This window comes from Chlamydomonas reinhardtii, chromosome 12, assembly GCF_000002595.2.
Source record: "Chlamydomonas reinhardtii strain CC-503 cw92 mt+ chromosome 12, whole genome shotgun sequence".
Classification (NCBI taxonomy): Eukaryota; Viridiplantae; Chlorophyta; class Chlorophyceae; order Chlamydomonadales; family Chlamydomonadaceae; genus Chlamydomonas; species Chlamydomonas reinhardtii.
Genome location: NC_057015.1, coordinates 2,460,175 through 2,484,995, shown reverse-complemented (window position 1 = coordinate 2,484,995; position 24,821 = coordinate 2,460,175). Strand labels below are relative to the sequence as shown.

The window sequence follows — 24,821 nt, the reverse complement described above, 5'->3', positions numbered from 1 at the left end:
GACAGCGTAGATGACCTCTTTCGAAAGTTCTCCGGCCCAGAAAGCTTCCCTGGCTGAAGCCTGAAGGGCTGCGGGTGCGGCGGAGGATGTGGCGAAACGGCTGCGGCCGAGGCTTGTGAAGCGTGCAGCTGCCCGCTCCTGCCCGTGGCTGCGTCAGCGCTCACACTCTTGAGATTGTTGGTCCGTGACTGGTACAGTCCAGGCGCCGTACTCATTACATGTACGCACGTCACTTCCGGTGACACGCCGGCTGCTGCAGCCGCTGCTGCTACCACGCACTGCGCCACACACTGCACCACGTTACCTAGCCCACTCCAGCACCCAAGCGGTGCCGTCACACGCATCGTCGTCCGCACATGAGGCGCCGCCGCACCCGCACACGAGCCCCACCGTGGCACGGCACCCCAGCACATTATTCATCTACGTGACGACAATCAGTATCCTCGACGAGCTCCACCCTTTCCACTCCCTAGGCCTAGGGCTGTGGCCCCACTGTACATACCTTGCGAGCTGTCCGGGTCAACTCCATACACAATACGCACACGCACACACGCGTGCACGTGCGCGGTACCTGCTACTATAACCTGCGGCTGCATCGCCAGCTCCGTTGCAGCCTTATCCTCGGCGACCTACATCATATCCACTGAAGCACGGCTTCGTGCTGCCGGGCTACGTGCGCTCCTCCTGGACCGCCTGGATCTCCCCCAATCCCCCCGCCAACCCCAGGGGCCGCAGCTCCACACGCCCAGCGCTCGCCGTCAGCTGCAGCCCACCCGTCCCAGGCCCCATCACCCCCGCTCCTACCCCCGCGGCCACCTCTTCCATCGCCTCCGCCTCCGCTTGCGCCGCAAACGCCTCGCTGCCTAGCAGCCCCGCTCCCTCCGCCTGCCCGCCCGGCGCCCCCAGCTGCAGCCCCTCCACCGCCGCCGCCAGCCCCTCTTCCTGCCCGCCGCCGTCGGCGGCGCCGCTGAGCACCTCCAGAATGTCCCACAGGTACGAGAACGTCACGTCCGCGTGCAGCATCTGCACGAACGACGCCCACACCGCCGGCTGCTGCTCGCGGAAGGCCGCCACCGTGGTGCCGTCCACCAGGAGCACGGCCAGCGCCACCGCCCACGCCACCGCGCCCACCTCGCGGCACAGCGCCGCCACGGCCACCGCCGAGCGCTCCACCTCATCGCTGCTCCACACCGGCAGCTCGTTCACCGCCAGAGCCTGTGTGCGCGCGTGTGTGCATGGCAGGAGATGACAGGACATCACGGGTATGTTGTAGAACGCTTGGGTCAGGGCAACAGGATCCGGCGCGGGCTGTCGACCGTTCCGAGGCCCTCCAATCGCATGCCCCAAACGCACGCAAACTTGGGCTCAACGCAGGGAACGTTGCAGGCACGCTGCCGGCAGTACCGCGTCGCGCCCACACACTCACCAGCGCCGCCAGCAGTTCCAGGGCGGTGTGCGTGCCGCAGCCGCGCGCCGCGTAGTGGCTGTCGCGGTGCTGCTCCATGATGCCCGCCAGGCCGCCCGGCAGGAACGCCGCCGCCGCCAGCAGCTGCGCCAGCGCCGCCAGGTGGCCGCTCTCCAGCAGCGCCCAGGCGTGCTCCGCCACAAGCCGGCACGCCGCCTTGGCTGTGGCGGCGCTGCCGGAGGCGGCGGAGGCGAGCATGGCCACGAGGGAGGGGCTGCTCGGCGCCACGGCAGAGCCCACGGAGCCGCCCGAGCCCACGGGGCCCACCAGGCCGGCGGCGCCGCCGGAGCGCGCCGGGCCGCGGATGGCGGAGCCCACGGACGGCTCGGCGCTGCCCAGCGCGCTGCCGCCGGAGGCGCTGCCGCCGCTGGCGGTGGGGCCGAGCTGCGCCGCCAGGGTCTGCTGCAGCCGGGCCGTGGCGACGGAGGCGCCGCTGGGCGCGGACTCCAGCGCGGCGCCCGGGGTGGTGCCCTCCGCAGGCCCCTGCCCCGCGCCGCCGTCCTTGCCGCCGTCCTGAGATGCGGCGGCGCCGCCGCCGCTCGAGCTGGCGCCCTGCTGTGCCTGGTCGCTGTACCCCAAGAGCCACCCGAACCAGGACCGCCCGCCGGCCCCCTGCGCCTGGTCGCCGCTGCCGCCGCCGCCGCCGCTTACCCCTGCGCCGCCGCCGGACCGCGGCGCTTTGCCCTGTGCCTCGTCCGCCGCCGCGGAGCCCGGCCCCCGCTCTGCGGCCCCGCCCTCCAAGTGTGCGCCGCCCCTGGAGCCGCCCGCGCCGCCGCCCGTGCCCTGCTGGCTGCCCGCGGCCGCTGCCGCCGCTGCTGCGCTGCCGCCCTGCAGCAGAGTGGCGGAGAAGGCGCTCGCCGCCGCCGGGTCCACTGTGAACGAGAGGTCGTCTGTGGACAAGGCAGCCGAGAGCAGAGGCGAGAGCAGCGGGACTTTGGAGGTCAGCCGGGTGACATGATGGGATGGCCAATTGAACAAAGCAACGCACCGGAGTCCCAACTTGGCACGTATGCGCCAACCTGTACGCAATCCTTCCGCTCCAGACAACCGTACCCCACATCGCCCGCTCACACACACTCACACGCCCGCTCACCGCTGGGCCCGGCGCCCGACAGCCGCGCCGCCGCCGCCGCGCCCTCCAGCTCCGTCTCGCTGGGGCTGGGCGGCACCACGAACCGCAGCAGCTCGCAGCACAGCGGGTACTGACCGCGCCGCAGCGAGGCACGCATCAGCCGCAGCGCCTGCACCTGCGCCGCGCCCGCGCCTTCCAGCCTGTCTATAATGAGCAAGAAGCAGGCCGCTGACGCCAGCTCGCCCGCCTCCACCAGCCCTTCCAGGAGGAGAGAGGGCGAGCCCACCGCATCGAAGAGCGGCGGCCACAGCGCGGCGTCGGTCTTGCGCGCCACACTGACCACCACCTCAGCGAACAGGAGCGGGAAGTGGCGGACCAGGTCGGCCGCGGCCACCAGCAGCGACTGGGGCGGCGAGGGGAAGGTCGCAGAAGCAGTGGCAGTGGTGGTGGGGGAGGCGGAGGGTTTGAGTGCGCTGGCGGCGGCTGCCGCCAACGCAGCGGTGGGGGTCATGGTGGCAGAGCTGGGCCCCGTCCCGCCCGCGGCCTGGTGCTGCTGGTGTTTGTGCTTGCTGCTGCCGCTGCCGCCGCGCGCCGTCTCCACCTCCAGCGCTGTGAAGAGCAGCCACTCCAGGGAGCGGGGGAAGTGGGGGCCGCGCGCGTGCCGCCGGGCCAGTGACACGGCCTCCTGGAAGGCGCCGCGCTGCAGCAGCCTGTGAGGAGGAGGGAAGCAGTGAGGTGGTGGTGACGGCATGGGCGTGGTGGTGATGGTGGCGTGGTGGTGATGGTGGCGTGGTGGTGGTGCCGGTGTGGTGGTGGTGCCGGTGTGGTGGTGGGGAGCATGATGAGATAGAAGGGGATGTGAGGATGGCGGCACACACCCGGGTGGGAGAAGGGAGAGGCAAGCACCGGAGGGTTTTGGAGGACGAGGGGGTGCTGAGGGGCGCGGGGGAGCAGCGGGATGCGGAGCCGTGGCAAAGAGCAAGGCAAGGCGGGCCGCCGCGGTGGGAGTGAACGAGGCCAACCAGGCCAAGGAGGCCAACCATGCGACCCAGGCAGGGCGTATGCCCCTGGCCAGCCCAGCCCGAGTGCGCGGCGCCGCACCTGCGCAGCAGGCACGGCAGCACGGGCTGGCTCTCGGGAATGGGGTGGAAGCAGGGCAGCTGCGAGGCCGAGGCCGCCGCGCCGCCGCCCATGCCGCCGCCGCCGCCGCGCACGATGCGCTGTGTGATGCCGATGATGGCGTCATCCGCCAGCGAGATGCCCACTGGGTACACCTCCTGAGGTGGTGAGAAGCGAGGGTTGCAAGGGAACAGAGGTGAGAAGCGGGTGAGGGAGCGGGTTTTCAGTTTGCCACACGCCTGCCCTAAAGAGCTCCCACGGCCTCAGACCCATGACCACGCGCCCACATGCCTTCCCGAACGACCAAATACACGCACATACACACACACGTTTCGCCTTTCAAGACACACACCGACACAGTCCGCGCACGTTGTTTTCCTTCCCTTGTGCTCTCCACCAGACAGCCACAGCCACCCATCACTTCCCCCTCATCTCCCCCCCAGTGCATCCCCCCCTTAACTAGTCATGAATGTAACCCTCCAGTGCATCCTGTACCGCTTTTCCAAACGTCCTTGCAACCCCCCCCCACACACACGCACCTGGTCGAACTCCAGCTCGATGTCCTGGCCGCCCTTGTAGGAGGTGGTGGTGTACGGCGGCGCCAGCGGAGTGCCCAGCGAGGAGGGGAAGCACAGCTGCATGCCCGCCGGCCCGTACAGCCACCACGGCATCTCCACATCCAGCGTCGCCGCCACAGCCGCCGCTGCTGCCGCCGCCGCGGCAGCGGCAGCCGCCGCCGCCGACCCGGATGCGGCTCCGCCGCTGGGCGCAGCCGCAGCTGTTGCTGTTGCCGCTGTTGCCGCCGCTGCCGCGGCAGCTACTGCCGCCAGGCTGTTTGCGGCCTGCGCCCCGAGCTCCTCAAGACCCGAGGTACCGCTGTCGCCCGACCGGACCGACACGGGCGCCGCGCCGCCCACGGATGTCGTGGCCACGGCGCCGCCGCCGCCGCCGTCAGCAAGAGGCAGGCCGCCGGCCTGGCAGGTGATGGCGTCACTGAGCCAGAACGCCTCAATCTCAGTCGCCAGCGGCACCTCACTGCCCTTCTCCAGGTCCAACACACTCAGCAGCCCGCCCCAGCGCAGCAGCACGCACTGACGAGGGCTGGCGACAGCCGCCGCCGCAGCCGCCGCGGCAGCGGCGGCGGCAGCGGCGGAGCCGCCGTGCGCGCTGCCACCGTGCGCGCTGCCGCCGGAGGCGGCAGCGCCGCCGCCGCCTGGCGGCGGCGGCGGCGGCGGTGGCTGGTTGGCTCCCGCCGCGACGGGCAGCATGGGCACCAGCGCCACGTCGGACAGGGGCCGGCCGACGTCGTACATTGAGATCTGCCGTACGGCGGAGATGGAGGCGGAGGGGTCGCCTGTGGGCGCCAGCTCGCCGTGCAGGGCCACCTCCAGCAGGGTGATCTCCAGCGGCTCGTGCGCCAGCAGGATGTGGGAGCCCAGGCAGTCCATGGCCAGAGGCGGCTGCTGCAGCGGGTAGCTGTGCAAGCGGGTGGGGTTGGAGGGGGTGGGGGAGGAGCGGGAGGGGTTGGCGGGTTGGTGCAGGGTAGGTGAAACACACGGGGTGCAGGGCAGGACCCCACGCACATGGCGTCACACATACACACGGTTGGGCGGGCTTTTAAAGTTATAACACACGGTTCAACGCATGAGCGGGCGCGCGTTTGACAGGTTCCAGCGGGCACGCCCCCTCCCCCCCCCACACACGCCCACACGCACCGGATGAGCACCGAGGTCAGGTCCAGGTGGTACCTCGGCAACAGCAGCAGCTCGTAGCCGGTGGGGCCGCCCACACCGCCGCCCGCGCCGCCGCCTCCCACGCCGCCGCCGCCGCCGCCGCCTCCTCCCGGCCCTCCCGCCGCTGCGGCGTTGGGGTCTGCGCCGCTGCACGCCACCAGCACTCCGGCGCTCAGCCAGCCCAGGGCGCGGCAGCTGACCTGCCGCTCCTGACTCACGTCGCCAAACAGGCGCCACCTGGTCAGGTCAGGGTGCGGCGCGAGGAGCGGACAGGAGAGTAAAAAAGCGGCCCGGCAAGAAGGGGGCCGGCAGATGAGCGGAGAAAGGGTAAGGCTAAACGCCACAAGTTCCTCCCCGCTTTGATCGCCTGTGCCCTTGAAACCCCCACCCACCGCTCTATAGCCCTCTTGCACCCCAAAACCCCGCCCCCCCCCTCCCCCTCCCCCTCCCTCTCCCTCTCCCCCTCCCCCCCTTCCCCCGCTCACCGCTCATTGGCCCTGTTGTACACGGCCAGGCCGCAGCGCCCCGCCACCGCCACGTCACTGCCGCTGGCGCTGACCGCCGCCGCCGTGAGCGGCCAGTTGGCGGCCACGTAGCTGTGTGGCAGCGCCACGTGCGCCACCGCCAGGTCGCCCGCCTGGCCCACCGCCGGCTCCTCGCCGCCCGCCCACGGCACCACGCCCAGAGACGACTCGCCCGCCTCGCGGATCAGAACCAGCCGGTCGTGGCCCTGGGGGGTTGCGAAGATGGTTGGAAGAGCGGTACAAGGGGTTTTGGGGTTACATGCAAGATTAGCTAAGATCATGGTAGACGGTAGGCGGTCATGGGGGAACATCAATCGTTAACGACGATGTCGGCGCGTGGGGCGGGTGGGTGTTGGGACGGTCAAGAACTTTGGCCTTGCGCCCAAACCACCACAGCCGCCTCTTCTGCGCCAGCTCTTTCCTGCCGCCCCACGCCACCAATCCTCCCCCTTCCCCCACTCCCTTGCCTCACTCCCCCCTCCCCCTCCCCCCACGCCCGCCCCTTCTACCACCCCACTCTGCCGCGCCCCTCACTGGCTTCACCCACCCTCATTCCCTTTCCCCCTCCCCCCCGCCCCTCCCTGGCTCTCTCCCCCCCACCCCCCCACCCCCCCACCCAACCCCCCCTACCACCCCACCCCCCCACCCCCCACCCCCCCCCCCACGCACCAGCAGCACGTGCACCTCCTCGTCCGCCATGCTGCCGCCCAGCCCGCCGTGCGCCACGCGGTGGTGGTGCGCCAGGCTGTGCGCGAACGCCACCTCCGCCAGCCCGCCGCCGCCGCCCGGGCTGCCGCCCACCTCCGCCACCGCCAGCTGGTAGCCGTGCGGCCCCCAACACACCGCCGACACGCCGCCGTCCAGCGGCACCGGCGGCAACAAGCCGCCGCCACGCCCGCCTGCGCCGCCACCCGCTGCGCCGCCCCACATGCTGCCGGCATTCGACAAGGCGGGTGACAGCAGGCCGCCGCCGTCAGGCCCGGCGAAGCCGAACCCGCCGCCCAACCCCAGCGCCCGCCAGGAGGGCCCGGCACGCAGCGCCATGCTGCCGGCATGACTCATAGCTGGCAGGCCGCCGCCGCCGCCGCCGCCGCCGCCGCCACGTGACATGGCTGTGGAGGGGAAGGTGGAGAGGCTGGGTCCGGGCTGTCGCAGCGAGCACATGAGTCGGCAGCCGCTGGGCGACCACACCACCACGCCCTGACCGCTGTAGCCCACCGCCAGCGCGCGGCAGTCGGGAGACCACTCGATCTGGGGCCGGGGGCCGGGGGAGGAGAGGAGTAGGGAAGGAGAGGAGCAGGGAAGGAGAGCGGAGGAGGGAGAGCAGGGAAGGAGAGCAGGGAAGGAGAGCAGGGAAGGAGAGGGGAGGGCGGGTTTGAGCGCGCAGTGAGGGAGTCGGCATGAGACGCCGGGGAGACAGGGGCAAGGCGCAGGGCAGTGGGGGAGAGGGAGGTGCTGGGTAGGTACCGCCACCGCCACCGCCACCGCTACTGCCGCTGCTACCGCCATTCCCACCACCACCGCCACAGCCCACTCCTCACCTGCACCACCGACCCCGTCTGCTGGAACTTGTGCCCCCAGCTCTCGAGCGTCAGAGTGCGCACCGGCGCTTCACACGCGCCGCCGCCGCCGCCGCCACTGCTGGCGGCGCCGCCATTGGCGCCCGCCGCCTCGTGCCCCAGGTGCGGGTGCGTGTCAGTGCCGGGCGGCGCGCCGGACGTGCGGTGCAGGCTGCGCGGGTTGGAGCGGGCGGTTGCGGGGCAGGTGGCGGCAGTTGACGGCTGGCGTGTTGGGGTTACGTGGATTGCCACATTCCTGGTGCTCAATGCGACCACCAGCGCGTTGCAACAGGCATCATGCGCTGGCGTCTCACCTGGCCGCCGTCCCCTTGGCCGCCGTCCGCCTGGCCGCCGTCCGGCTGCAGACCCCGTCCCTGCCCCTGTCCCTGTCCCTGTGTCCGTGTGTCCCTGCCCCTGTCCCTGTCCCTGTTCCTGTCCCTGTCCCTGTCCCTGTCCCTGTCCCAGTCCCTGTCCCTGTCCCTCTGTCCCTGTCCCTGTCCGCCGCTCTGTACCTGCCCCTCTGTGCCTGTCTCTCCCCCCGCCCCCACCCCGCCTGTGCGCCTCACCTGTACATGTCCACCTCGCCGTTGTCCCGCCCCACCGCAATCAGCTGCGCCCGCACCCCCACCGCGCCGCACACCGCCCGCCGCGCCGGGCCGCACAGCCAGCGCCCGAAGCACAGCTGCGACAGCGGGCTCAGGCCGCCCTCGCTGGCGCCGCACACCGCGCAGGCGCCGTCCGCCGTCACCATCACCACCACCTTGCTGACCTCGCAGTAGCTCATCTGCACGATGGCACGCGACGGCTGCATGCCAGGCAGCAGCCCCGCGGCCCCGCCGCCGCCCGCCGCCCACGACAGGCCCGCCACGCCGCCGCCGGACAAGCCGTTGAGGGTGCTGCTGGCGCGGCTGAAGTAGTCACCGTTGGCGGCGGCGGCGAAGACGCTGCTGGCGGTGGCAGCGGAGGCCGGCGGCAGCACCAGCGGCCCCGGGTGTGGGTGTGAGCCCGGTGCCGCGCCGCCGTCCGTGCCGGGCGGCGTGAGGAGCGCCATGCCATCGCCCAGTGCAGCCCCTGGCCCGGGCCCCGCTGCACCAGCGCCCGCCAGAGCGGCGGCGGCGGCGCCGGCCGCGGCCTTGTCCGCCGGCGGGATGCGCTGCTGCCAGCTGGCCGGCTCCGGCGGCGGCGTGGCGGGCGCGCTGCTGTACACCGACGCCTGCGCCGCCGCGTCACGCCCGCCGGCTGTACCGCCGCCGCCGTACATGCCGCCGGCGGGCGTGTCGGCACCCGACACGAACCCGTGCGGCACGCGGCGGCCCTCCTCCGGCCCCTCCGCCAGCCCCATGCCGCTGGCGAAGCCCGGCATGAGGCCCATGGGTCCGTAGCCGTCGTCGTCGGCGTCCGCGGCGTCGTCCAGCGGGTAGGCCACCTCCCGCATCTGCGTGTGCATGTGTGTGAGAGAGAAAGCGCGTGTGTGTGTGGGGGGGTTGTAAATACCAGCCCAATACACCAAAACCAACAAACGAACCTCCGGGGGGTGGAGGGGCAGGATGTTGCCATAGGGATACGATGTTGTTGGGCGTGGTAGAGGCGTGCAAGCAACTTTGCCCGGAGTGCCAGGGTTATGCCATGTCGGCCTCGTGCGCACGTGCGGGGCATGCGGGCCAGGCGGGTGCCACACCGCCACGCCGCGTGATCCCCGGTGATGCCCAGCAGGCAGCAGTGACTGGGCGTACGGCCGGAGGCACCGCCACTGCCACTACGCGGCTGGGGCCCCCCTTTGTGTGCTGCCCCTGCCCCGTGTGTGTGCTGCCCTTGCACCCTTTGTGTGCTGCCCCTGCCCCCTTTGTGTGCTGCCCCTGCCCCCATTCTGTGTGCTGCCCCTGCCCCCGGCCCCACTACGGCTGACTCCGTCACCAGCGGCCCCCTCTAACCCCGCCATGTGCCGCCAGTGCTGCCGCCGGCTGCTGGGGCTCACCTTGCCGAGCCAGGACAACGAGGCCACGGTGCCGTCGGCAAACCCCACCAGCAGGTGCCTGCCGTCGCCCGTGAGCGACAGCGCACGAGACTCGCTGTCCATGCGGATGCTGCTCCGAAGGTAAATGTCCACCTTCTGGATGTCCTTCGCCGCGAAGTTGCATGACGGCAGCAGCGTCTCCTTCCAGGTGTGGATCGCATACAGGTGCAAGTAGTTTTCCGAAGTCTGTGAGGCGTGTTCCAGGGTTTGAGCAGCCGGATGAGGGCTTTAAAGACCTTACAGCAGGAGCCACACACGCGCAACGGGCTAGAGCCAGTTGGTCGGTTCAGGCGGGAGCTGCAATGTGACCCCAACAACAGCACCCCATCAAGTCTAGGGCAAAACGCACCAGTACAGCCAATGTGGATTTCGTAGGCGACCATAGCGCTCCCAGGTGCCAGCCCTCTTGCCGGACATCCTCTTCTGTTCGCACCACCTCGCTCAGTTTGATCCTATATAATCCTCCTGTCCATAGCTGCACACATGTCCTTGACACCGCAAAAAAGAATTTATCGGTGGCGTGAAGGTAAATGTAAGTATCGCCAGGCTGCAGCTCAGAGAAGGCCACTTTGGGCCATCCATAAGCGAAGTACATGGCTAGAGTGGCCTCAAAAGGCCCTCGGCATCAAGTCAAGTCTCTCTGCACTGAGCCATTCTTGCGTAGCCGCGCCCGCAAGGCTATAGGCAGGCCGATGTAATAGACAAGCTATGTGTTAGCTAGATGGAACGGCAACGGCTTGCAGGGTTTTCTCAGGGGCCTGGAAGCGCGCATCGTTTCGGCGCGTACTGCCCGCATGCAGCGGCTTGTGAATCCACTGCAGGCAGTTCCTGGAACATACTGCCCACAACAACACACACCAGCCTATTTGCAACATAATAACCTGCAGGGCCATGGAGTCTACTGCCGCTGACGCTGAGCCTACGACAATGGGCACTCCAGACGGCCCTCGCGGGTTGGTCCGCGTGGACGGCCCGACCATCTACGTGACTGTGGCTATCGCGGGCGTGCACATCACCATCGCCAAGCGTAATCTGGAGCACTTCGATGCCCAGGTGGGGCAACAGACCGCACGGCAACACTCGCACGTGGCCGCTGCAACACTCTGTGCCTCCTCCCCGCTTGCTTTTCCACCCGAGACCACACACGCGCATCCATCAACACTCAGATGGTGCCTTGGCGACCTACACCCTCTTGTAATATCGCATCTTGCATCCATCACCCATCAACACAGGACCCCTACTTCTTTGACTCGGACTACACCATCGCCGGCTCCACCGGCTTCCTGTTGTGGGAGGCCAACTGGCTCCTGCTACGCCTGCTACGCGGCCCGCACTGCCCCGCCAACCACCCGGCCACCACCACCCCTGCCACCACCGCATCACCATCAGCACCAGCACCAGCACCACCACCGCCGCCGCCGCCGCCGCCGTCAGCAGCCAGCCCACCTGGTGGCTGCAGCCAGCTCCAGCACCTGGGCAGTCTACTGGCGGGGCGGCGCGTGTTGGACCTGGGTAGCGGCACGGGGCTGGCGGGGCTGTGTGCGGCGGCGGCGGGAGCGCACGTGCTGCTCACGGACCTGGCCTCGGTGTGCAGTGGCGCGCTGCGGCAGAACGTGGCACGCAACGAGCGAGGGTGCGGGACTGGAGAGGCGGGCGGGAGTGGTGGGAGCGGCGGGGGTGTGGAGGTGGTGGGGGGAGCGGCGAGCACGCCGGGCGGCGCCGGTGGTGGTGCCGGCGGCGGCGGCGGCCGGCCGTGGGCGGGGTCGGTGCCGGTGGGTTGTGCCGGCGGCAGTGCGGCGGTGATGGCTCTGGACTGGACGGAGCCGCTGGGGCCGCAGGTGGCGGCCAGTGGCGGCAACGACCCGCGGGAGGCGAACTTCATACTGGCGGTGGTGAGTACAGGGTGGTGCGGGCGGCGTGGGCAGCGCTGCCGCTGTGTGCTGTGGGTGTGTGGCTGGAAACCATGTGGTGCGTGGCGGCACAGTCGTGTTCGCAGCAGGTACTCGGGTGATGGGGTAGTTGGGGCTCACGGAAGTCGAGCCCGTCAGGCGTGAGGAGCTTATGGAGCCTGTGGAGCCGCACACACACACACACACACACACACACACACACACACACACACACACACACACACACACGCACACACACACACGCACACACACGCACACACACATGCTTACGTGTGCTTCTCTGCTGACCTGCTTCTTTGCTGACCTGCTGACCCGGGCCCCCCCCCCCCCCCCACACACACACACACGCCCCCCAGGACACCATCTGGCTGCTGGACATCTTCCACGCCTTCATCGACGTCGTGCTGGCCGTGCTCTCACACACCGACAACCACACCAGCGACAACAACACCAGCAGTAGCAGCGGCAGTAGCAACGGCAGTAGCAACGGGGCTGTAGCTGCAGCTGCCGTCGAATCGGGCGCCGACGCGGGCGCGGCGCCTGTTGGGTCCGGCAATCCGGCCCAGCAGCCGCGTTGGGACAGTGAGGCCGGCAGCAAGGCCTGCTTCCTGGCGTTTGTGGAGCGGGCGGGCGAGGACTCCAAGCTGTTCATCCGGAAGGAGCGGGTGGTGGAGGAGCTGCGCGGCCGCGGGTGCCGTGTGGAGGTGCTGGTGGCGGAGGAGGTGGATGTGGACGGCGTGGGGCGGCCGGGCCGCGTGCTGCGAGTGACGCGGGCGCGGTGAGGGTGGCGGTGGTGGCGAATTGAGATGGCGGTGGCGGTGGTGAGGGTGAGGGTGTGGTGGTGGTGCGGCCGCCTGTGAGAGAAGGCGTGAGCACGTCGCAAGAGGTGGGGCCGTAGGGCTGGCGCCTGGCGAGGAAGGAGGGGGGCTTGCGTGCACTCGCTAGCGGGGTGCGGCGGTGACAGTTGCATGTGGAGTGCGGTGGTGGTGTGCTGGGTGCGGGGCGGGCGGCTCGTCGGCTGTGCGGCAGCGCATGGCTGACCATGGCAGTAGCTGCGAATGCTAGTGCCAGGTTGAGACTTCCGGTGAAAGGCTTGTAGCATGTGTCATACCCCATGGCGCAATTTCCATTCCAAATGCCGGCATAATCGCTGATGAGCCTCAGGATGACGGCACAGAGCCGCAGACACAGTGGCATGCATGTTGAAAGGCGCGACCGCGACCGCGCGAGGCTCTTGGCTACACTTCGGCTCTCCGGCGACAGCCGCCCTCATTGCCACTGACGGCGTGTACGGCATATCCGCACCCCACACGGCTGCCCCAAGCCGCCCAAGCGGCCGAGCGCCGCCCTCCCTCCCTCGTTGGCGCTCAAGCGCCGCCGCTCATAGAATCAAAGCGACTCTGCGAGCGCCCAAGTCGCCGCCGCCGCCGCCGTCGCCGCCGCATCCGCCGCTGCACTCCCCCACGGCCCCACCACCTCCCTTGTCCGCCCGTCCCGCACCGCCGCACCCTGCGGTGGTGCACTCTCAGTGTCTGACATGCACAGGTGACCGCAGGCATGCCATCGTAGGTCGCCTGGTTAAGGCTTGGGGAGTCGGTGAAGCCGGGGTACACGCCAAACGACAGCGGGTGGGGCCGGGCAGCGCCCCAAGAGTTTTGCGGGTGACAGCAGGGGCGATCGACTGTCGTGAATGGTATGTAACTCCCAGTGCCCATTCCTTGTGTTAGGCGTTTAGACAGGATGGATTGCAACAGTTTGAGTTAGCCCGGGGCGTGAGCTGCAGCCTAGGCACGCGACTCGGTCGAGAAGCGCGGGGTGGGGGCGGTCTGAAGCCCGTGCGCCCACCCCTACGGTTTCCGGAGGCCCGACTTGGGGTCGGAGTTTCGCTGTTTGGGCTGCTCACCTGGACGTCAAATATGGGCCGGATAAAGCAGCGCATAGTGTATAATGCTTGTATCGGCTTACCTCTACCGTAGCAAATCGAGCGCAGAGCTCGGCCTCGCGTTTCGCCCGGCCGCGCGCGCGGCGTGTCGGGCCTTCGCGCACATAGTGATCAGCAAGAAGTACAAATAACATCATCACTGAAGCCATACACGTAATGAAACTGGGCGTTAGCTGCTAGCACTGTTGTTCTTGTGTGCTTCCCAGGGCGGGAAGGCCGATTCCTACGCCGATGTGCAGTTCTAGTGCAATAACATGGAGCCCCGCCACACTCATACACAGACATTAGTGACCATCCTTAGTTCTTGAGTGCGTCGCGGCTAGTGCCTGCGCGCCCCAAAACGTTGGTCCATCACAGGTTGCTACAACAACCTTGCGAGTCACTATAGCCCCGGATAGCTACGCCGCGATACTGAGCTTGTAATTATTCTGTTGTTAGAAAGTTAGAATCTACAAGTTCACGCGAGCAGCGCCCGCCTGACCAACCGTCCCTGTGATGCCGGTCCGGGCGCGCTTCTTGAGCGCGCTTCTGGTGGGGCTAGTCGGGTAAGGCGCAGAAGATACACTTAATGCAGTCTACGTGCTCCTTATGGCAGCACAGCGCGTGCTAGTGGGCGGCGACGTTGGATATCTGGCAAGCGCGGGAACCCTTGATACAGTTTGCTTAGGCGTTCGCGGGCCAGCTGATAATTGTGGTATACATGACATGTTGCGCATCTTGCATGCATGCATGGTCCGTGCATAAGCACTCCCCCGCCCGGAGTAACTCCCTGCCGGCCTTGCCGACGCTGGCCCGCGGCACCCCAGACCCTCACACCTCTGACCCCCTCCTCCTTTCCATGCCGCCGCCCACAGACTAGCCTCGGCTCAGACGCAGCCCACGTTTCCCTTCTGCCAGTGCGTGCGGTCAACCTCCACTTCTCGGTATGAGGTGGTGGACGCACCCGCTGTTGCGCTGAAGGCCGGATACTGGTGTGTCCAACTACGCGTCAAGGAGCAGTGCGACAAACCGAAGAACCCCTGCTGCAATGCCGACCTGTACAAGATCGAGTTGCTAGCCCGTGAGTTTAGGTTGCGATAACGATGGCGGCGGTGGTGGTAGTGGTGCTGCTCGGGGGTCTGTCAGGAATGCAGGGCACGACACATGGCAGCAGCGGGTACACTTCATTTGAGTAATAGAGTGGGGAGGCGGACACGGGACGGATGTCAGTCTGGCCTGCCGCGTGTGTCACGGGTTTTGGCCTCCAGTTTTGCCACGCCACACGAGCCCCCACGAGCCCCCACGTCATCACACGTTCTGAAACCCATGCCATGCAAACACAAACTTGCGCCCCGAACTCGCTTCTCACGACCAAGTAAGTAACTCGCCGTTGCGCCGCAGAGTCCGGCTGTGTGGGCTCCCGAATGACTGCCTCGTACGGCTACTCGGCGGCATCGCTGGTGGAGGTGCCGTCCGTGCCCACCTGGTGAGCAGTGGGGTGCGGGTGTGGGGCGCTGGGGGTGGGTGTCTGTGAGCGGATGAAGGCAGGAAGGGGGCGCCACCGAGCCAGAAGCGCCGGGGGGGGGGGGCGCTGGCGGGGGGGCGAGGAATGGGCCGTAGCATTGTAGGGCCGGAGGTGCTGTGTAAGGAGCAGATGCGTCGAGGTTACTGGATCCCCGACCCGGCCAGCGCAGGGGCTTGCCGTGGGTAGGACTCCCTGGGGATGACGCGGTGGGGACTGGCTGCACTATGTGTGTGTATGTGTGCGTGTGTATGTGTGCGTGACGAACTGCCGCACGCCATCATGACTCATCATCACTGTCACGGTCGCGGTCACAGGGAGGTGCCCGACGCCGCCCCTGAGGGCGCGGCCGTGCTCAAGCTGGTGCGGCTGGGCCTCAACACCAGCACGGCGGACGGCATGTACATCTGCTACAAGGTGCGTGCGTGTGTCTGTGTGGGTATGTGTGTGTCTGTGTGTGTTCTCGAAGGAGAAAAAACGTGTGTGACATGTGTATGGGCTGGGAGGCTGCTTCGACAAGGGCCACGCAGCAGAGACCGTGTCCCCTCACGCACCTAGCAGATTGATTGTGGCCTGAAGTGGCATGCGCCATACCCGCATTACATCTTTACGTGTTGTTCCTACACCAACCCATCCAACGCCCTCACCCAGTCGCCCCGCCCCCGCCCACTCCACGACCACCCCGCCCCACCACCACCGGCACCACGCGCTGCCCACCTACACAGGCCCTGAGCGGCAGCTGCAAGAAGCCAGAGCAGGTGTGCCTGCCGGGCGCTACCGGGCAGTGCCAGCTGTCGCTGTTCAACACCGACTCCTCCTGCTGGTGAGTGGGGGCGGCTGCCGGCGTGAGGAAGGAGCCACGGCGCGCCTCCGCCGACAGGGGCGGGAAGGGGGGGCGGGGGGGGGCACTGAACCAGGTCGGCGCCTGGGCTCGGCAGGGTGCAGGCGCGTGGCGGGGGGGCTGCCACACGGCATATCGGGGTCACGCCGGGATCACGTGGGTATGAGACGAGGGGCGAGCGAGGTCACGTGGGGTGGAGCAGCCTGCCCGCGCCGTTTCCGATGGCGGCCAAAGATAACCACTGCCACACGCCACGCATTGGCGCCGATGCTGTACGTGCCTGGCTGCTGACTTGGCAACTACCCCCCCCCCCCCCCCGCGCTGCCCCTCCCGACCAGTCCCACGGAGACCTTCCCTCTGCCAGGCACGCCTCCTCCCAGCCCCCTACCTCCCAGCCCCCCACCCCCCAGCCCACTGCCTCCCAGCCCGCCTCCTCCCAGCCCTCCTCCGCCTAGCCCTCCTCCTCCCAGCCCGCCGCCGCCTAGCCCCCCACCTCCCAGCCCTCCTCCTCCGCCGGGCCCAAAGTCCCCCTCTCCTCCATCTCCGCCGCCGCCCAGCCCGCCCCCTCCTAGCCCTCCTCCGCCCAGCCCTCCTCCTCCCAGCCCGCCGCCGCCTAGCCCCCCACCTCCCAGCCCTCCCCCTCCGCCGGCCCCTAAGTCGCCCTCTCCTCCATCTCCGCCTCCGCCCTCGCCGCCCCCTCCTAGCCCGCCTCCGCCTAGCCCTCCTCCTCCCAGCCCGCCTCCGCCTAGCCCCCCACCTCCTAGCCCTCCTCCGCCCAGCCCTCCTCCTCCCAGCCCGCCGCCGCCTAGCCCCCCACCTCCCAGCCCTCCCCCTCCGCCGGCCCCTAAGTCGCCCTCTCCTCCATCTCCGCCTCCGCCCTCGCCGCCCCCTCCTAGCCCACCGCCGCCTAGCCCCCCTCCTCCATCGCCTCCTCCTCCCTCGCCCCCGCCTCCATCGCCTCCTCCTCCCAGCCCTCCTCCCTCGCCTCCTCCCCCCTCCCCTCCCCCTCCCTCGCCTCCTCCCCCATCGCCTCCGCCACCCTCGCCGCCCCCTCCTAGCCCACCTCCCCCCTCGCCTCCCCCTCCTTCACCTCCCCCTCCCTCACCCCCGCCTCCCTCTCCTCCCCCTCCCTCTCCTCCTCCGCCGTCGCCTCCTCCACCCAGCCCTCCTCCCTCGCCCCCGCCTCCCTCCCCTCCGCCCCCCTCGCCTCCTCCCCCTTCGCCTCCCCCGCCCTCGCCGCCCCCTCCCAGCCCTCCTCCCCCGCCCCCTCCTAGCCCGCCTCCTCCTTCGCCGCCCCCTCCTTCGCCTCCACCTCCCAGCCCACCCCCTCCATCACCCCCTCCTCCCTCACCCCCTCCCCCTTCGCCGCCCCCTCCCTCCCCTCCGCCCCCCTCGCCTCCTCCTCCCTCGCCCCCGCCCCCATCGCCTCCTCCTCCCCCTTCTCCCCCACCTCCGTGTGTAGTGGTGAGCAACGCACATACGCACGGCAGTTTAGCCCCGCAAACCTGATGCTCTGGCCTCCAAACCCGCATGCCTGCGCCTCCCATACCTCACGCGATCCCTCCCTCCTTTTTCCTTCCCTTTCCCCGCCCTCCCCCGCTGCCAAAACCCCCAGTGCTACAACCTGGCGTCCGCCGGCTTCTCCTTCAACAACCGCACATGTGTCCTGTTCGCGGGCTTCACCAACGGCTTGCTCACGCAGGATTGGATGTTCCAGGAGGGGCTGGTGCGTGGGGGCCTTGGGAGGGGCTCATGCGTGGGGGCCTTGGGAGGGGCTGGTGCGTGTGGCCTTGGGAGGGGCTGGTGCGTGGGGCCTTGGGAGGGAGGGGCGGTGGGGATGGGCGCCTTGGGAGTGGGGGCCGCAATGCACGAATCCGTGTGGGACTGACAAGTTGGGGTTGGCTTGGTGGTTCGGGTGGGCATGGCTCGTGAGCATGCATGCTGATGTTGGGGTAATGGCACACGTGGGCGCACGCATTGCACGCCGCGTGTCAGCGATGTTCACATGCCTTTTGTCGCCTCCCCCGAATCATCTCTGCAGATCCTGGAGCCATTTGTGTGCACCCAGGCCACTCCCAACTTCGTGCAAATCTGCGCGACCTACGCCAGTGGTGCGTGGCTGCGCTGCGGGACACATTAGCTAGTATGGTGGCGCATCCTGTATGGCAGTCGGACAATCACAGACATGCAGCAACACAGCACTGCCTCGCATTGTCTCTTGTAAGCTAGAGCCTTAGGCAAAGCTCTGGAGACAACGCCGACGGCTGTACACACAGGCCCACCACGGCCATGGACACACAGCGTGCACCGCACGTCGCTGACGTCTGACGTGCCTCGTCGCTGCTGTGTTGTGTGTCCCCCTGCAGCCGAGGTGGCGCAGGAGGCTGCGGACTACATCTCAGCCGACGACTTCTCGTGAGTGGCAGAAGATAGCAGGCCCCCCTGTCGCGCTGCCCGGCCGAGTGCATGCTCACGTGACTCGACCATGCAACCGTACTTACACACAACACATATACACAACACAACGCAACAAAACAACACCCAACACACGCACAGGCTTGTTGAGCTGATGTGGGACTACATGCGGCTGCGGCGCTACCTGTGCGGCGGCCAGGGCAGCCTGCAGTTCAGCTCCGAGTCGGACTGCATCAACCCGCTGCTCTACAACAGCCGCGCCTGCGCCCTGGAGCAGACGCCCTTCCCCTTCTGCGAGTGAGCGCACGCACGCACACACGTCCGGGCGGGGGTGATGCGGCTTTGCCGCGGCTTGCGGTAGTACCGCGGCGGGGCCTCCGAGAGTTGGGCACGGATGTGAACGTGATTGGTCGGGTGGATGTTGGTGAGCGCTCGTGGTGTGATGCGGGCCAGTGTGATCCGCCTTTCTTTCGCAGCTGACACGATGTCACGGTGTGCAGGTGCGACAAGACGCCTGGCACCATGCCCTTTGGCGTGGACTACTACTACTCGGAGCCCGCCAACAGCAAGTGCGTTGGGGGGTTACTGGGATTCTGGAGCGTCCTGCTGCTTCCGGGCGTGTGCTGCTGGGGCTCCTGGGGCTTGAGCGGGAGGCGGGCCCTGGGCTGGCAGGCGGGAAGGTGGGGAGGTGGAGAGGGGCAGGCGGCGATGCCAAGGTAGCTGTGGGCTGTGGGCTGCGTGGACCCCGGGTGGTGCGGGTCCTTGTCCCCCCCGGAACTGTGACGCATGCTGCCCCTCCCCTCCCATGCTTCCCCCTCCACACGTGTGTCCACATCCACGCCCAGGTTTTGCTTCACGGTCCTGGCGGTTACGCCCAACGACCCAAGCTCCAGCTGCGGCAAGATCACAACCATCAAGAAGGTGCGTCAGTGCGGCCCCGGCCCCTCTACGGCTCCCACCCGCCCCCCTCCGGAGCCAACCTGCTACATACTCAAGCAGCCCTCCTAACCCCACGCCCCAACCCCGCGCCCCAACCCGGCACCCAATCCCCACGCCCTGTGCCCCACGCCCTGCGCCCTGTGCCCCTGCAGGTGGAGTTCAACATCCAGGACAGTGTGAAGCGCCAGATCAAGGCGGTGGTGGACGCGAGCGGCAAGACGCTGCGCACCGCCTGGGGCTCCCTGGGGGACAACACCTTCAAGGCAAGGCAGCAGGGCGGCTGCCGCTTACTGTTTGTATCTGAAGACTGAGTGGAAAGGCCGCCTGGCCAAGTAACAACGAAGAATGAACTACCGCATTCACTCCAACGGTTCTGCCGCGGCCCAGCCACAACAACCGATCCTCACCACCTTCCCACCAAATCCACCGCTGGAACTCAAACGAGACCGCTGCCTGCCCCCGGAGCCGCCTCAACCCATTTGCGCCGCCTGCATCTCTGTCCCCCGCAGATCACACCGCTGTCGTGGACGCTGCCGCAGCTGACGGCGGCGCCGCAGCAGATCTGCATCATCACCACCGGGGCGGAGCTGTCGGACCTGTGTGTGGGCGGCGGCTGCACCGCCTCCGTGTTCGACGACAGCCAGAAGTGGTGAGTGAGGGGCAGACTGGCAGAGGCAGGCAGGATGGCAGAAGCAGGCACGACCAGCAGTGAAGGGATTAGCGAGGGGGCAGGCCAGCAGGCGCGAGGGTCACGGTGAGACGGTGGCCTCCTAAAGGCGGCGTGGGAGGGCGGCATGGGACTAGGGCCCTGCGGGGTGGTGTGGCTTGCGCGCCGCGCGTGTTGCTCCGTTGCACGCCCATGGTCACAACTCACCCCAGCCCATGGCACACGCTTTGCTCCCACCCCAAACCCCAAACCCCGCCCCACACACGTTCACCTCCTTGCAGCTGCCCCACCAGCACCAGCCAGCTGGAGCCCGTGGTGCCGGACGACGCGTTCAGGTCCTTCCCTTGATGAGAGGACGTCTTGGGGTCCTTTCCTTAAGGGCGCCCCTGCAAGCCCGTCTCTGCCCTGCAGAGGTCGCGCGCCAGACTGTTTGCTGGCACTTCTCCTGGTGCAAGGTATTGCAGCGAGACGCGTCGCCGCCATGTGGCCGCGTGGCGTGTCTGCGGCGCATGACGGCATGAGGAAGAGGATGCAGGGGGCGGCACAGCCAGGCTGCGGGCTGGAATCCTGGATCCAGCGGGCCTGGATCCCTTGAGACGGTGTTGGGACCTTGCCTCCGAGAGGCAGAAGAGACACGCATGGCGACATGTTATTGCTGTAGATACTAATTGAAATACATAAGAGATTCGCTACGTCGGCAGCAATCGGCACCGGTAGGGCAGTGGAAGCTAGGCAAGCCAGTGAGCTGCAAGGTCGCCGCCGCGCCATCGCGCCAAGTAATAACAGGGAGGAGCCGCACGCGCCATTCGCGCACTGTCCCTTCCTCTAGAGCACCGCATGCACGAAGCCATCAATCGCACTGTGGGGTTAGTTTAGCTGGCAGTGCAGGCCTGACGAGGAAATCTCGACGTCGTCCTGAGCTAGGGAGGTAGTGGTGATGTGGTGGTAGGTGGTGTGGAGGGCGCCCGGCCCTGTGTTGTTCGCCCGTATTGCCGCCGTTGATTCACGGAACGCATCCCGATTTGCTTCTAGCTTCCGCCTTGTCTTCGCTTCATGCTGACTGACTGACTGCGTTGCGATGCACGGCAATTGGGGTTGGGTCGTTTGTCAGGTTGTCAGGAGTTGTCAGGAGCGTCTGGCGAGTCCCGCCGACATGTTGCCACCCATCCGTGGCTAGGAGGATGCCGTGCGGCGAGGCGTACACGAAATCTCTCGTTGAAAGCCTGTGTGCAGATGCGCGCGCGCCGAACCGTGTGTGCAGATGCGCGCGCGCTGTCTGGGTTGCGTTGGCGAAGTTGAGGAGCACCAATGGGCTCGGCTGTGTGTGTGTGTGTGTGTGTGTGTGTGTGTGTGGTGGGATGGGTTACGGGCAGTTGGGAATACATTCACTGCGGCGTTGAGCTCGAGGCCGTCGGCTGGGCTGACCGGATGCATTTATTATCAGGGCAACCTAACTTCTGAGCTCTCGCACTATTCGGTGCCGGGAAAGTTTGTCACAGTAACGTTACGTTGACACACATACGCACATACGTATATGCTTGCTTGCTTGCTTACACGGTGTGCGATTAGCCACCGTAATTTCACGCACGAGTATCATCAGCACTGAGGAGGCAAGAAGGGGGTCCACAGGACTCAAACTTGCACGTCGCGTGTCCAATGACTGACGAGTCGTGGGAGCGCACTCCGCACATCCGCATTCTTCCCATCTTCTTTTTAACCCCATTATTTACGCATCGTCTAACTCAAGTGTCTTGACTCTACCTGGCACAAAGCTCAGCAATACAGCGCACACGCCAGCAGTGCACTGGATCCTTCTGTCATCCCAAGCCGGCCGGAGCGTGAGGAATGCGCATCAGCAAACTTCCAGCCAGCAAGCAACTTGTCGATACAGTAACGCCGGCGTTCGACCAGCCATGCACTTCTGCTCTGCCGCTGCAAACTTTTTGCCGTCTGCTTGGGGTATGGGCGTCAGCTGCACCCTACGGGACCTCGCCAACCTGCCTTACCACTGTCCCATCGCACACCCAAGCCGGCCGTCAAGCCTACCTCCGTTGCCCCTCACCCGGCGGCGTTCTCGGGCTCCATAATCCCCCTTTGCACCAGCACGTGTACCCCTCCTATAGTAGCATTCAAGGGCGCGTGAAAAGAAACCGCGCTCATGCCTCTTAGCCCGCGCTTCAACACCATGTCAACACACCCCATGCAATGCCACAGCACCTGACGGCCAAAGGACGCACGGCGGCGTCACGTGTCAGGCCCCCACAGATCCTCACCACCCACATACCAGACTCGTGACACGGCCGGGGCCGTGGCGGCAAGTGCGGTTGGCCGCCACCCTCGGTGCTGCGGCAGGCGGTGAACCAGTGACTTGTGTACACCACGACGTCCGCCGCCACTTGCGCGGGTACAGACGACACTGGCAGGGCACGGCACAGGGCGAAGGCAAGCCGCCAGCAGTCAGCCAGCCCCGCTCCCCTCATCTGCGAGGTGTGCTGCCGCCACGGCTGGGCCCGGCAGCGCGGCATGGGGTGGGTGCTGGGTTGGGTGCGGGGGTGGGTAGGTCGGTCGCCTGGACCTGCCCACACGCGTGCCTGCCCACCCGCTGCAGCCTGCCACCTGCCACCTGCCGCCTGGCCCCCCTTTCCCAGCTGCGACCGGGCGTACTGCTGGCGCCGGTTGTGAGGTGGCGCAGCCGTGCCGGGGCTCGCGAGCAGCGGGCGCATGCGCGCGTGCGCGGGTGCGGGCGACGCGGTTGTTGGTACCGTCCATACCCCGGTAAGCTGCCGGCAGCCAGTCCCCGGGCGCCCAGCGCTAGGTGCCGGCATTCGCTGCGCCACAGGTGCAGCCGCAGCGGCGCCGCTGCTGGGGCGTGTTCGCAGGCGTGCCGCACACGTGCGGGAGCAGGGCAGCAGGAGCCCGGCGCGGCGACTGCGCGCCCGCCGTGGCTCACCGCGGCCGCAGCTGCTGCAACAAGCTGCCGCCGTTGCTGTGGCCGCTTCCGCTGCCACTTCCCTCCACGCCCGATTGTGTGGTTATGTTTGTTCGGACCGCTGCCGCTGCCGCGGCCGAGCACGCATCGTCCAGCGTCGGCCGCGGCCGCCGCAGCAGCAGCCGGTCCAGCTCCCGTTCCAGCTCCAGGCATCACACCTGCTATCACACCTGCTATCACACCTGCTCCAGCAGCCACTGCATGCCCTCCTGCGCGCCCGACAGCCGCCCCGCCGCCGCCAGGGGGAGAAAGGAGGGGGCCAAACGTGAGTGCTTATGGACAGCAGGACACGCAAACACGCCAGTAAGTCCCGGTAATGGCGCCGCAAAGAAAGCCCATACTGGCCCATGCTCGACGCGGCCTTCTAAACGCCACGACCGTCCCTCCGCCCACTCCCTCCGTGCCCTCCCTCCCTCCTTCCCTCCCCTTCGTTGAGCTCGGGCACATAATCCCCCGCTCCCTGCCCTCCTCCTCCCCCCGCTTCTCCCTCACCTTGATGCCGCTTCCCTGCATGGCGCTGCAGGCCTGCAGCTGGAAGGCGCGGGCGGAGCTGGCGGGCAGGTGCAGCGCCGCCGCCACCGCCGCGGGCTGTGCCGCGCTGACCAGGTCCATCTTGTTGCACATGAACAGCAGCGGCACGCGCTGAGAGGGGCGGGGAACGGGGAGGGGAGGGAAGGGGAGGGGAGAGGGGGAATGAAGGGGGCATACTGTGCTTCCCACCTGCATCGCCCGCGCCCCCGACCTCCCACTGGTCCCGCACACACGACCTTGGCGCCACAGTCCCTTCCCAGTCCCTTAGACCCCGCCCCTCCCGGAGCCCCCCTTGCCCCCCGCCTGCCCCAGCCCCGGTCGCAGTCCTGCATCCTCGCGTCTCTTGGTGCTTCCCGGGAATGGCGACGACCCCCCCCCCTCAATACACCATCCCGCTGCTTCCCCCTTCCCCCTGCAACCCCGCCGTCCCCCCCCCCCGCTGCCCACCACACACACCTTGAGCTGCTCCGCCTTCAATAGCTCTTGCAGCACTGCGTTCGCCTCGACGAAGCGATGTGGGTCGGCCGCGTCCAGGACAAACATGATGGCCTGTAGGGAGGGGAGGTGGAGACGGGGAGGTGGAGACGGGGAGGGGCCAGTTCAGCATTCCGGGTTAGCAACACAGGGCGCGAGAACGCAGGGCGTAGCTGCAGAGAGGAGATATAAAGGGTAGGGAGGCAAAGGGATGGGCGGGGTTGGAGTGGGGGTGCGGTTGCGTGTGCGCTGGAAGACTGGCCGAGTGGGTGGGAGCTGTGCGGCATGGGGAGGGGAACGAGGCAGGAGGGTGTCCCGGCATGTGGCACGCACAGCCCACGCGTCAGCACGCACCGTGGTGTCTTTGTAGTAGTGCTGCCACAGAGTGAAGTACTTTTGGTTGCCTGGGGCAGGATGGGAGGTGGGGTGGGGGAGGTTGTGAGGTGGGTGGGCGGATGAAACGCAGGTGTTTCATCAGGCGTGCTGTCCCTGTGGCAGCAGGTGCAGCCCCCAGCCGCTTTCCATCTAGTCCCCAACTTCGCGAGCCCCCCTCCCCCAGGCTTCCACGCGACCTTTATAGCGCGCGCGAGCTTCCGCATCTTAGCCTCGTTGTCGTTCGTTTCTTAAAACGGGCCACCCACCCGACATGTCGAACATGGTGACGGACAGGCCCTCCATTTTCGTGGTCTCCACCGCGAAGCCGACAGTCGGTGCCACATCCTCCAGCGGCTCCTTTGTCAAACGAGCGACTATTGTCGACTTGCCGCTGTTGCTCAGGCCCACGATGAGTAGCCCCACTTTGGTCTGCAAGAAGGCCGCGGGGGGTTATGCAACATCCTTGCTGAATTGCACGTAATGTGACAACGCTATCATGCTGTATGGTGTGCGAAGGAGCAAGCTCGGCAGCTGCGTCGTCGGTATTGCCGCACCTTGACTAGCCCAAGCTTCATAAGCAGCGTGCGAATGAAGCCCATTTCGTATAAATATCACGCTACAATATATAATGATAAAAATGATAGGTGCAGTAATACGTATCGGCATGCATACGCTCGCCTCCCTGGTGTTTGGGCGTGGCGTGCCAACCCATGCAGATCCAGACAGACTTCTCGAGCAAGTCAAATGGTCG

At 67.4% G+C, this 24,821-nt stretch overlaps 4 protein-coding genes across 5 annotated transcripts; 2 read left to right on the top strand and 2 right to left on the bottom strand.

The window, feature by feature from the left end:
* Positions 1 to 202: 202 nt before the first annotated feature.
* On the bottom strand, positions 203 to 10,198 carry CHLRE_12g506650v5 (uncharacterized protein). Of its 2 annotated transcripts, none has more exons than XM_043068159.1 (12): positions 9,836 to 10,198; positions 9,448 to 9,672; positions 8,039 to 8,907; positions 7,455 to 7,644; positions 6,583 to 7,164; positions 5,875 to 6,119; positions 5,372 to 5,626; positions 4,196 to 5,132; positions 3,639 to 3,814; positions 2,547 to 3,247; positions 1,427 to 2,355; positions 203 to 1,215 (listed from the first exon to the last, which is right to left on the bottom strand). In XM_043068159.1, exons 1-12 carry the CDS (start codon positions 10,079 to 10,081, stop codon positions 670 to 672), a joined length of 5,901 nt encoding a protein of 1,966 aa, XP_042918208.1. In that variant the 5' UTR covers positions 10,082 to 10,198; the 3' UTR covers positions 203 to 669. The 2 variants fall into 2 exon arrangements, with proteins under 2 accessions (XP_042918208.1, XP_042918207.1); XM_043068160.1 differs by having other exon boundaries at positions 2,559 to 3,247.
* Positions 10,199 to 10,358: 160 nt separating this feature from the next.
* Positions 10,359 to 12,644, top strand: CHLRE_12g506700v5 (uncharacterized protein). Its single transcript, XM_043068161.1, has 3 exons — positions 10,359 to 10,539; positions 10,719 to 11,378; positions 11,753 to 12,644. The coding sequence occupies exons 1-3, from the start codon at positions 10,414 to 10,416 to the stop codon at positions 12,176 to 12,178; spliced, it is 1,212 nt and encodes a 403-aa protein (XP_042918206.1). The 5' UTR covers positions 10,359 to 10,413; the 3' UTR covers positions 12,179 to 12,644.
* Positions 12,645 to 13,138: 494 nt separating this feature from the next.
* CHLRE_12g506750v5 (uncharacterized protein) lies at positions 13,139 to 21,174 on the top strand. The gene is made up of 16 exons (XM_043068162.1): positions 13,139 to 13,883; positions 14,193 to 14,398; positions 14,719 to 14,803; positions 15,157 to 15,256; positions 15,565 to 15,662; positions 16,019 to 16,039; positions 17,000 to 17,144; positions 17,296 to 17,406; positions 17,722 to 17,791; positions 18,047 to 18,095; positions 18,237 to 18,392; positions 18,596 to 18,664; positions 18,941 to 19,016; positions 19,187 to 19,297; positions 19,544 to 19,683; positions 19,983 to 21,174. Exons 1-16 carry the CDS (start codon positions 13,834 to 13,836, stop codon positions 20,047 to 20,049), a joined length of 1,554 nt encoding a protein of 517 aa, XP_042918205.1. The 5' UTR covers positions 13,139 to 13,833; the 3' UTR covers positions 20,050 to 21,174.
* A 12-nt stretch (positions 21,175 to 21,186) lies between these two features.
* CHLRE_12g506851v5 (uncharacterized protein) lies at positions 21,187 to 24,678 on the bottom strand. The gene is made up of 6 exons (XM_001690960.2): positions 24,625 to 24,678; positions 24,337 to 24,499; positions 24,050 to 24,099; positions 23,678 to 23,770; positions 23,183 to 23,332; positions 21,187 to 22,899 (listed from the first exon to the last, which is right to left on the bottom strand). The coding sequence occupies exons 2-6, from the start codon at positions 24,371 to 24,373 to the stop codon at positions 22,867 to 22,869; spliced, it is 363 nt and encodes a 120-aa protein (XP_001691012.2). The 5' UTR covers positions 24,374 to 24,499; positions 24,625 to 24,678; the 3' UTR covers positions 21,187 to 22,866.
* Between the last annotated feature and the right edge of the window lie 143 nt (positions 24,679 to 24,821).

Bases quoted from the DNA above. Each gene is read 5' to 3' on its own strand.
- CHLRE_12g506650v5 (XM_043068159.1), bottom strand. From the start codon at position 10,081: ATGTACTTCGCTTATGGATGGCCCAAAGTGGCCTTCTCTGAGCTGCAG. The intron at 7,645-8,038 runs GTGAGGCGCACA...CAACCCGCGCAG, and splicing joins GGCGAGGTGGACATGTACAG to CCTGCACCGCACGTCCGGCG. The intron at 3,248-3,638 runs GTGCGGCGCCGC...TCCTCCTCACAG, and splicing joins CTGCCGTGCCTGCTGCGCAG to GCTGCTGCAGCGCGGCGCCT.
- CHLRE_12g506750v5 (XM_043068162.1), top strand. From the start codon at position 13,834: ATGCCGGTCCGGGCGCGCTTCTTGAGCGCGCTTCTGGTGGGGCTAGTC. The intron at 15,257-15,564 runs GTGCGTGCGTGT...CCACCTACACAG, and splicing joins GCATGTACATCTGCTACAAG to GCCCTGAGCGGCAGCTGCAA. The intron at 19,017-19,186 runs GTGCGTCAGTGC...GTGCCCCTGCAG, and splicing joins AGATCACAACCATCAAGAAG to GTGGAGTTCAACATCCAGGA.
- CHLRE_12g506851v5 (XM_001690960.2), bottom strand. From the start codon at position 24,373: ATGGAGGGCCTGTCCGTCACCATGTTCGACATGTCGG. The intron at 24,100-24,336 runs GTGGGTGGCCCG...ATCCTGCCCCAG, and splicing joins CACCATGTTCGACATGTCGG to GCAACCAAAAGTACTTCACT. The intron at 22,900-23,182 runs GTGAGGGAGAAG...TCGGGCGCGCAG, and splicing joins TGCAGGGAAGCGGCATCAAG to GAGGGCATGCAGTGGCTGCT.
- CHLRE_12g506700v5 (XM_043068161.1), top strand. From the start codon at position 10,414: ATGGGCACTCCAGACGGCCCTCGCGGGTTGGTCCGCGTGGACGGCCCG. The intron at 10,540-10,718 runs GTGGGGCAACAG...CCATCAACACAG, and splicing joins TGGAGCACTTCGATGCCCAG to GACCCCTACTTCTTTGACTC. The intron at 11,379-11,752 runs GTGAGTACAGGG...CACGCCCCCCAG, and splicing joins CGAACTTCATACTGGCGGTG to GACACCATCTGGCTGCTGGA.